The sequence below is a fragment of the Oncorhynchus keta genome, chromosome 19, assembly GCF_023373465.1.
Source record: "Oncorhynchus keta strain PuntledgeMale-10-30-2019 chromosome 19, Oket_V2, whole genome shotgun sequence".
NCBI classification, from domain to species: Eukaryota; Metazoa; Chordata; class Actinopteri; order Salmoniformes; family Salmonidae; genus Oncorhynchus; species Oncorhynchus keta.
In genome coordinates, this window is record NC_068439.1 from 58,658,494 (window position 1) to 58,669,772 (window position 11,279).

Below are 11,279 nucleotides of genomic sequence, written 5' to 3' on the forward strand. Positions count from 1 at the left end.
CCTCGGCTACTGTGAAGTTATATTGCTGCCTATCCCAAAAGCTGTTGATGTTACATTCATAATAATGAATGTAGCTTATTAAAGTATGCCTCATTAACTCATATTAGCCTTTAAATCACTACCATTAATTATCAAAGCAACAAACTTTGGGGCTTCATTATAAATAAAAGCAGAAATGATGTCTTCTCCGAATATTTGCCCCATTTACAGTCATGGAAATTATATGGATATTCGTTTAAGTAAGGCTTTTTAGGACACAACCCGATTCTGGCAATAATCATATCGGGGAGCACACATTTTAATGTCAATCGGGCTATCTATCCCAAAACATTCAACGCGCAATGCGAAGGTCAAGGAGAAAACCTTACTCTATGCACAGCCTTGTTTGCCTACGCATAAACTTGGCACTTATAGCCTATAGGCTACATCAATAAATTGTATGCATCGCATAAAGCGCAGTAAGTTATTATTAAGTGGCACATGATCGTCTTCTGTATAGGCCTATCTATAAACTGCCAACAGAGGGTGTCTTGGAGTTTTTAAATAAACCACCGTGGCTCTGCTATTCAGACCTTGCTTATCTACAAAAAAAATACAGTATCAGGTTTGCAACCACAGGCTATTGCATCTGCTTATTCGCCGACAAATAATAATAATTATGCCTAATTGACCTGAAATTAATGCACAGCATCATTCATTCAGAAAATTGGGTTTGACATCATTAGCGAAATTCAACAGATTTGGTAATTGTACGCTAATCTACACTTGTTTCTACATGCATTTGAACCATTTAATGCTACTGACAGAGGGAACTCTTACCACTTGAGCGCCGGACAATGTTCTCCAAAAAAGTGTTCTGAGGTGCCACCAAACCTCTTTTTCCCCCGTGCATTCTGTGGTCAGGAGGTGTCGTTCGGGGCTTCAAGCTTTATGAAAGCTGGTCGCAAAAGTGAAATAGTCTAGATAAGTAAGAGTCTGTGGGATGAAGAAGCTCATGGTAACAATGCACCGAGGCTGGTTTGATGTAGATTCTTTATCACAGAGCTAAAGCAGCTCCGCAGGCAACGAGCTTGTCCTGGTGCGCCTGCGCTCTCGATGTTTCACCGCAAACCCGATGGCATTGAATCTCAGATGGTCAATGCAATAATCTCAAGCAACGGCATGAGTTTGAGATCCAAACTGTTAGAACATTTTGCAGATATTTTAAACCTATCTGGAAGTAAACTATAGCTCAGTGGGTTCTCCCTCTTTTTGCAATTCAAGCAACACTGTCCATTTTCTTACATGAGATTACATTTACCAACAAATAGGCTGGCTACACTCTTACAAAAGAAAGAGGCTAAATAGAACCACATAGAGTTGTTCGGTTTTTCTCCTTAGGGGAACCCTTTTTGGTGCTAGATAAAACCCTTTTCAGAGAGGTCTATTTAGGGTTCTTCATAGAATCCCTCCTCACCTGGATGTCTAGGTCTTAATTGAAAGTAAAAATCAAAACCAACAGACACTAAACCCTCCGTGGAATGAGTTTGACACGCCTGACCTAAATCATCTAAACTGGAACAACTATCTCAGTAACGTGTGCAATAATTCCAACTACTAACAGATAGGATAAGTATTAGAATTATAAATGTATGTTATTTATCTTCGTGTAGCATAATCAAACAATCAATGTACAAGCAAAAACACAGATATTGAAACAAACAATTCTGAAAATCAACCACCAATAGAGCACGCTGGGAAATACGATAATGATGGGATTGTTTTTAAATGTTTTACAATCCAACCAGGATTTTGCGCGATTTTATGTGATATTTGCAGGCAAAAGAGCTTGATTTTGCAATGATTTTATCCAATTTGTCTCGAAAATGCGCTGATGAGAGAAAGTTTGTTGACGTGTGGCTTGATTGAACCATATCAAAATCAAATCAAATCAAATGTATTTGTAACATACACATGGTTAGCAGATGTTAATGGGAGTATAGCGAAATGCTTGTGCTTCAAGTTCCGATCATGCAGTAATATCTAACCAGTAATATAACCTAACAATTTCACAACAACTACCTTATGCACACAAGTGTGAAGGAATGAATATGAATATGTACATAAAAATATATGAATGATTGATGCCCGAACGGCATAGGCAAGATGCAGTAGATGGTATAGAGTACAGTATATACATATGAGATGAGTAATGTAGGGTATGAAAACATTATAAAAAGTGGCCTTGTTTAAAGTGGCTAGTGATACATTACATCAAAATGGCAAGATGCAGTAGATGGTATAGCGTACAGTATATACATATGAGATGAGTAATGTGGGGTATGTAAGCATTATCTAAAGTGGCTAGTGATAAATTGATTACATCAATGTTTCCATTATTAAAGTGGCTAGAGTTGAGTCAGTATGTTGGCAGCAGCCACTCAATGTTAGTGATGGCTGTTTAACAGTCTGATGGCCTTGAGATAGAAGCTGTTATTCAGTCTCTCGGTCCCTGCTTTGATGCACCTGTACTGACCTCGCCTTCTGGATGATAGCGGGGTGAACAGGCAGTGGCTCGGGTAGTTGTTGTCCTTGATGATATTTTTGGCCTTCCTGTGACATCGGGTGGTGTAGGTGTCCTGGAGAGCAGGTAGTTTGCCCCCGGTAATGCGTTGTGCAGACCTCACTACCCTCTGGAGAGACTTATGGTTGTGGGCGGGGCTGTTTTCCTTTATCTCTAAAAAAAATGTGGAAAACGTCAAGGCGTCTGAATACTTTCCTTATGCACTGTATTTTCCCATATAGGTACGGTTTTAAACATGCTCACACCTAAATGTATCAGATTACTCAAACTCTTGATGTTAAAGTTTAAACACTGAGGTTAACATTAATGCTCAGGCACTATTTAAAATAAAGAAAAAAATTACAATGAAAAAGCTTATTCAGATGTATAACATTTGCCTTCCAAAGAATCTTTCTTGCGACCCAAAGAATCATCAAAGAAGGGTTCTTCAGATGAAAATGGACATTGGTAGAAACCTACAGAGGTGTGGACTCGAGTCACAAATATGATGACATGCAACTAGACTTTGACTTTAACACCAATGACTCGTGACTTAACTTGGACTTGAGCCTTTTGACTCGAACTGACTTGATACACTCCTCAAGCCCAAATATTTAAAATTATGCTTTTAAAAAAGTATGCAGTGCGTCAACTCTTCATTTTACAGATTACAGTTTGAATCGGACAGCAGCCAATAAAATGTGCCAGCTGAGAAAAAGTTGTGCGTGGCAGTGCAGAGGAACGTCGGCGGGTAAATTAAGATGGAGCCCTTGGAAAGATGATACACCAAAATATTATTTTTGGATATAAAGACTATGCTGTATCAACAAAAAACTGATTGCAACTTGCAAAACATGAGGGAAGAAAACGACAGACTGAGGCGCAACCACTTCCAACTTTGTTTGACATTTGAAGCTGCACACAGAAAGGTAAGTCGTGGCTAATATAGCCGACAGCTATATAATTCATAACTTTGCTAGTGTAGCATGTTGGCTAACGTAATGTTAAATCAATGAGCCTCCACACATTCAGTCAGTGCGGGAACATGATCATTGCACCCAAGATTGAGCTACACCTGGCTAGGCAGTTGGTAGCCTAAATCCTGCCTGATGTTACTGCTGTTTCTAAAGCCATTGACATATGTTAGCCTACTGTAACCACACACACAGTGTGTGTGTGTGTGTGCGTGTGTGTGTAAGGTTGGGCGATTGTGTATAAGCCTACATTGCCCAATTGCACCCCATAGCGATCCTCGATAGTTGATCGCTTTTGGAGAGGGGGGTATTTCTTATGGCTACCCATGTATTTCCATGGAAATATAAAGTTTATTTGGAAAGTAATAAATATATTTTTAAAAGCATTCATGATTTGTGTAAATGTAATATACTAACTATTACTCTTGTTAAAAATATGAAATATTTTACATACACCTTAGCCAAATACATTTTTCACAATTCCTTTTTCACAATTACATTTTATCCTAGTAAATATTCCCTGTCTTAGGTCAGTTAGGATCACCACTTCATTTTAAGAATGTGAAATGTCAGAATAATAGTAGAGAGAATGATTTATTTAAGCTTTTATTTCTTTCATCCCATTCCCAGTGGGTCAGAAGTGTACATACACTCAATTGGTATTTGGTAGCATTGTCTTTAAATTGTTTAACTTGGGTTAAACGTTTCAGGTAGCCTTTCACAAGCTTCCCACAATAAATTGGGTGAATTTTGTCCCATTCCTCCTGACAGAGCTGGTGTAACTGAGACAGGTTTGTAGGCCTCCTTGCTCACACACATTTTTTCAGTTCTGCCCACACATTTTCTATAGGTTTGAGGTCAGGGCTTTGTAATGGCCACTCCAATACCTTGATTTTGTTGTCCTTAAGCCATTTTGCCACAACTTTGAAAGTATGCTTGGGGTCATTGTCCATTTGGAAGATCCATTTGCGATCTGATGTCTTGAGATATTGCTTCAATATATCCACATCATTTTCCTACCTCATGATGCCATCTATTTTGTGAAGTGCACCAGTCCCTCCTGCAGTTAAGTGCACCAGTCCCTCCTGATGCTGCCATCCCCGTACTTCATGATTGAGATGGTGTTCTTCAGCTTGCAAGCCTCCCCCTTTTCCTCCAAACATAACGATGGTCACTATAGCCAAACAGTTCTATTTTTGTTTCATCAGACCTGAGGACATTTCTCCAAAAAGTATGATCTTTGTCCCCAATGTGCAGTTGCAAACCGTAGTCTGGCTTATTTATAGCAGTTTTGGAGCAGTGGCTTCTTCCTTACTGACCGGCCTTTCAGGTTATGTCGATATAGGACTCGTTTTTACTGTGGATATAGATAGTTTTGTCCCTGTTTCCTCCAGCATCTTCACAAGGTCCATTGCTGTTGTTCTGGGATTGATTTTCACTTTTCGCACCAAAGTACGGTCCTCTCTAGGAGACAGAACACGTCTCCTTCCTGAGCGGTATGACTACTGCTTGGTCCCGTGGTGTTTATACTTCCGTACTATTGTTTGTACAGATGAACGTGGTACCTTCAGGCGTTTGGAAATTGCTCCCAAGGATGAACCAGACTGGTGGAGGTTTATCATTTATTTTCTGAGGTCTTGGCTGATTTCTTTTGATTTTCCCTTGATGTTAACCACAGAGGCACTGAGTTTGAAGGTAGGCCTTGAAATACATCCACAGTTACAGATGGATGTATCAGAAGCTTCTAAAGCCATAACATAATTTTCTGGAATTTTCCAAGCTGTTTGATGGCACAGTCAACTTAGTGTATGTAAACTTCTGACCCACTGGAATCATGATACAGTGAATTATAAGTGAAATAATCTGTCTGTAAACAATTGTTGGAAAAATGTATTGTGTCATGCACAAAGAAGATGTCCTAACCGACTTGCCAAAACTATAGTTTGTTAACAACACATTTGTGGAACGGTTGAAAAACTAGTTTTAATGACTCCAACCTTAGTGTATGTAAACTTCCGACTTCAAATGTACATTTGGTGAAGAGCACATTATGACTTGTTTAGGACTCAAAACTCAAAGTTTAGGACTTGAGACTTGTTGGTCTTGACTTGGGACTTGAGTGCTAAGACTTGAGACTTACTTGTGACTTGGTCCCATCTCTGGAAACCTATCCCTCCACAAATAACGCTTTTGGAAACCTTTTGTCTAACCATGTAGCCTAGGCTACAGTACAGTGGTTCGTCCTTGAAAAGTTGCAGTGTACTGCGGCACAGCTTGCATGATGCCTGAGAATTCTATGGTACGTTATTTAAGTGTCAACCACTGGTACCCTTAATACTAGTTAGTGCTAGCTTGACCACCAGAGGACATCTTTGAGAAGCATTTGATAGCCTTCAATAGTTGCTGAACTAGAGAATTGAAAAACTTTTTTTGTATGAACAGTTTATGGGACTGATTTTAAGAAATCTTGCTTAATTATTTTGATTAATATTATGGTGTTTCTATTCCAGTCCTTGTAAATAATAATTTGTTCTTAACTGACTTGCTTAGTTAAATAAAGGTTACACTAAGAGCATAACATTTCTACACCATAATTGTAGTCTAACCAACACCCAAACGAAGATTCAGTGGAAATAAAATTCTCATTGATTTATCGAGACCAGTCCCCATGCTTGTCTCAGAGCAGCGCGAAATGGTGCTAAAATAGTTGTAGGCTATTGCTTCAAATCCTATTGCTTCTAACTTCAATATGCTCTTTAAATAAATAAGACCTACACCACTTTTAACAGCACATTACTCAACACTAGTGAGACTCATGTCGCCTACAGTATGCCTACAGTATATTTAAAACATTGATGTGATTCTCTGCCAATAATTACATATAGAGGATTGAAGGATTCTAAATTAAACCAAAAGCTGCCTCACGGGTCTCCCGGTGGCGGCCGACATGGGTATCGAACCTGCATCTGTAGCAACGCATTTTGCACTGCGGGAGCCCCCATCCACTCCGGAGCCCCCATCCACTCCGGAGCACCCATCCACTCCGGAGCCCCCATCCACTCCGGAGCCCCCATCCACTCCGGAGCCCCCATCCACTCCTCTTATTTATTTTGATCTAAAGCCATGAATGAGTGAGTCACTCAGCTTTATGTAGGTGCCGGCTATGTGACTGTGCCATCGACTTGATAATATATAACAATATTTTAGAGCTTGTTTAATTTTCAAAAAAAAGAAAGTGAGCGATGGTAATCTGATTAAAGGCCAAAATAATATTTGTAAAGGCCAAAACATTTATTTCTGTTTTTAGAGGGAGAGAAACGCTGGGCCAATTGTGAACCGCACGCATATAAAGGCCAAAATATAGCCCTGCTAATAGCCATAATGGCTCTGTCCAACGTGCCCGTGTATGTTTGAAAGAGTATTTTCCAGTAAGCAACCATTTGTTTACCTTCATTAGACAACTTTGTTCCAATATTTATGTAATTCAGTGATATTTATTCCCATAGTAATTCCTTATGATCAATATCTAAATAAACATTGGCATTTTGAAAGAGTATTTCTATTATTATTTTATTAGCGAAAGCATAAAGACGCTGATGAAGAAATACAGTACTGTACAGTATATGCTTTTACATTTGGATATTAAAGCATTTCAACATTTTGAAGATATAAGCCACCTGCATTTGTTTTTTAGGCTATAGCAGAACAGCATAAAGGTCTGGATGGCCCTTTCTTTGCCTGGTGAGCAGTTGGCAAAGTTCTTTTGTCAGAAGAGGAATGCAAATGTCAGGGTGAACCGACGACCTGATGAACCCGCGAGGTATGTTGACTCTGCCTGTCGGAGGTGGAGTTCCAGAGCTCACAGGTGTGCCTGGCATGGATTGTGACTCCATCTCGTTCCTCGCCATCAACGCACTATTCTCCACCTGACTCTCCGCCAATGCCGCCTGGCTCTGGACTAATGCGTCAGCTGTCGCCCGTATCTCTGTCCCCAGATAATGTTTCTCTTTCTACTGGTCTGCCTTCAATGACTCGATCTCGGTCTTCAAAGTTTGAATCTGATCCATGTGCACCTTCATCAGATGAGCAAAATGGTACCACCCTGAGCCCCCATCGATTACAGCGGCCTATGAACAGGTAGGCTACAGTAGGCGACAATACTGTAAAGTTGGCCTAATAATGCTAAAAATAATGCTTAAGAAGATGATGATGATGAAGATGATGAGCGATCGGCAAAGGCCATCTGTAATCTGCTGGCATCACGGCACAACATCAACATCGCTCTAATCACAGTCAGAAGAGAGTAGAAGAAACTTGTGTGGATTGATGGAAAGGCTCGGTAAGATACATTTTTAAAAATATATATATTTTTTGAACATTAACCATGTGTGTTCATTCGCTTGCTTTGTACCGTTCTGTAGTTTCGACCCGATGATTTGTCTGACAAACCAAGAACTTTGCATCCTGCAGGTGTAACAGTATAACTTTAGTCCGTCCCGTCGCCCATACCCAGGCTCGAACCAGGGACCCTCTGCACACATCAACAACTGACACCCACGAAGCATCATTACCCATCGCTCCACAAAAGCCGCGGCCCTTGCAGAGCAAGGGGAACCACTACTTCAAGGTCTCAAAGCAAGTGACGTCACCGAGTGAAACGCTATTAGCGCGCACCACCGCTAACTAACTAGCCATTTCACATTGGTTACACAGGCCCAGGCATGGATCAAAGCTGGCGAGACATTCAATGATGTCATCTTCCCAGACGAATCAACCGTGGCCCTTGAGCAAACAAAAGGAAGATGGTCAAGCAAGCCGAGTCCCAAGCATCTGCTCTAACTCCATGTGTGGGGGCAATTTCTCGCCAGGGACCAGGCCCATATTTTTGATGGTAAGTTGGCTATTTACAAATAAAAAAGGTACATAAAATATTGTCGCCAACAGACTGCTATGTGTTCCACAATAATTCACTGTTGCCTCCTTTTTCAGGTATCATGGCTCGAGATTTCTTTGAGGAAGAAATCATCAGGAGAAATGCTGGGCCCTATGTCAGAGGTGATTCTGGGACCACATCGTTTCTTTCGAGGTAGGATTATAGCACCATTTTGTTATGTTTAGACCTATGTATGTGTATATTTCTAGTATTGTACCTAATGTTTGGCTGTTAGGCTAAATGTATTTTTTCCCTCTCCAAATGCAGGCAATGACCCAAAACAGCTCCTTCCGCTGGCAAATAAACTTGAAGAGCAGTAGATGGTAGGCTTAATCTACCCCAACTCCTCCAGGAGTAACAGGTGAAAAGAAGTGTTAACCCTTTACATTAGTGTCCTTATTACTGTGTAACTACTCATTTAATTACATTGTAATAAGTGTTGTAATTACTCATTATTAAACCCTAGCCACAACCCTAACCCAAGCTTCATGTCCATATCCTGGTTCAACTGTAACCTTAGTCTCAACCTCTCCTCTAAACCTAGCTTTATGTTCACATCCCAGTTCAACCCCAATCCTAGCCTAAACCACAACCCAGTTCCACCCTTATCCTAGTGTCAACCACAACCCTAACACTAGCTTCATGTTAACATCCAGTTCAACCATAACTTTAGCCTCAACCGCAAGTCTAACCCTAGCTTCATGTGGTCCTTCTGTAGCTCAGTTGGTAGAGCATGGCGCTTGTAACGCCATGGTAGTGGGTTCGATTCCCGGGACCACCCATACGTAGAATGTATGCACACATGACTGTAAGTCGCTTTGGATAAAAGCGTCCGCTAAATGGCATATATTATTATTATTATTATTATTATTATGTGCACATTCCGATTCAAGCCTTACCCTAGCATCAAACCTAACCATAATCCTAACCCGAAGTAACCTTACAGTGTAATAATGAGTAATTACCCGCTGTAATGTTAGTGTAACCAACCATGGCTAGGCTACGTCTCAAATTACGGGATTTTTATGAAACGTTCACCAAGTGAGGAGAGAAAGTGTGAGTGTGTCAATGCATGCACTTATTGTGTATTTCAAGCTTTATGTCTTGGACTAAAGAGCACTTTCAATGGAGATTCTACATTCAGAATCCTTTTTACATTTTAGCAGAGGCTCTTATCCAGAGTAACTTGCAGGAGCAATTAGGGTTAAGTACCTTGCTCAAGGACACATCAACAGATGTTTCACCTAGTCAGCTCAGAGAGTTGAACCAGCAACCTTTCTGTTACTGACCCAACGCTCTTACCCACTAGGCTACCTTTCACTTTCAGTCCAGAACTAGGCTTAATCTGTGTCCAGTAAACCACTCCTATACTGTATGTCTGTTCACACTGGACACTAGAGAGACTAACTAAAAAATCCTGATTTCGAAAATGTGCAAGGCTTTGCTGATGCAAATGCTTAGTTAATCAGGTCCGACATTACCTCAACTCCTTAACCAGTGTTCTTAAATGGCCTTCAGTATCAAGGTCAGGACGTTGTCCATTGTATGGTGTTCAATGCCTTATGATGTGTTTTCACTGGATACCACGTTGTCATACAGCGTCTCCTAGATATCCCCTTGTATTTTGTATGTTTCTTCCGAACAGCATGCAAAACAGCACCTTGGCTGGTTGCCTATCCAACAGCTAGCAAGACCTACCCTCCCTGGTCATCGCTTAGCAACTTAGCTGATGTTTTGCATAATGACTCCTCACCTCAACTATTTATACTCTTATGAGTGTCATTTACCTACTTCCTCACATTGCTCTTGCCTTATCTCCAGTGTCCTTAGCGCTCTGCACATTACGGTTAGGAGTAAAGAAGAAAGCATATCATAGACATCTGTGGCTTTTTATAAGAACTGAGGAACATGCTTTCCAGAACATTTCATGTGTTAAGTTTTAGACACTTTCTTTTTTTGGTCCTTAGTGCATGTCTGACACTGCCTTTCATGTAGTTGTGCCTTTGCCTGATACTGTAATCCAAGCCTTAACCTTTTACTGCAGTGGGCTAAATCAGGGTCAGTGTTTCTATGTAGTCTTAAACAAACCTACTTTGAAACAAAAGTATACACCTCACACACATGGTTATGGGCTTTAAAAAAAAGAAAACAAATGTACCATGTCAGATATGTAATGTAACAGTTGAAATGTATTACATTTTGAGTTTACATCACAAAAGAAATATATCAAAACTGTTGACATAGAAACACCGGACTTTCAACAGGTTTTTTGAAATAATGTTTATTAATTATAACATGTAAAATATGAATTACATTCCACCCTTTAGGCCACTAGGTCATTTGAATGCAAGAAAGGGCTATGCACCAGACATGGTGGCTACAATAGCAATAACTTGAACTTTCATTGTTACTGTAAACTATATGAAACTTCATGTCTCGATTTTCAACCTGGACTCAGGGGTAGACATAACATAGTAAATATAATTCTGGGATACTCCAATTAGTACAGTGGCGAGAACAAGTATTTGATTCACTACCGATTTTGCAGGTTTTCCTACTTACAAAGCATGTAGAGGTCTGTCATTTTTATCATATGTACACTTCAACTGTGAGAGACAGAATCTAAAACAAAAATCCAGAAAATCACATTGTATGATTTTTAAGTAATGAATTTGCATTTTATTGCATGACATAAGTATTTGATCACCTACCAACCAGTAAGAATTCCGGCTCTCACAGACCTGTTAGTTTTTCTTTAAGAAGCACTCCTGTTCTCCACTCATTACCTGTATTAACTGCACCTGTTTGAACTCGTTACCTGTATAAAAGA

General features: G+C 40.1%; 2 protein-coding genes and 1 long non-coding RNA gene across 3 annotated transcripts in view; 1 reads left to right on the forward strand and 2 right to left on the reverse strand.

Annotated features, from left to right (window-relative positions):
- Positions 1–1,472, reverse strand: part of kcnh5a (potassium voltage-gated channel, subfamily H (eag-related), member 5a) — a 127,661-nt gene extending 126,189 nt beyond the window's left edge. The window contains exon 1 of the mRNA XM_035794026.2: positions 820–1,472. Within this exon, the coding sequence (XP_035649919.1) occupies positions 820–892 (73 nt within the window). The 5' untranslated portion in view covers positions 893–1,472. The remainder of the gene's footprint in view (positions 1–819) is intronic.
- Positions 1–11,279, reverse strand: part of LOC118397791 (snRNA-activating protein complex subunit 1-like) — a 246,241-nt gene that overhangs the window by 213,022 nt on the left and 21,940 nt on the right. The gene's annotated exons all lie outside the window — the stretch shown is intronic.
- LOC127909431 (uncharacterized) lies at positions 7,435–8,593 on the forward strand. Its single transcript, XR_008071090.1, has 3 exons — positions 7,435–7,855; positions 7,987–8,407; positions 8,506–8,593. It is a non-coding gene; the product is annotated as an uncharacterized LOC127909431 (long non-coding RNA).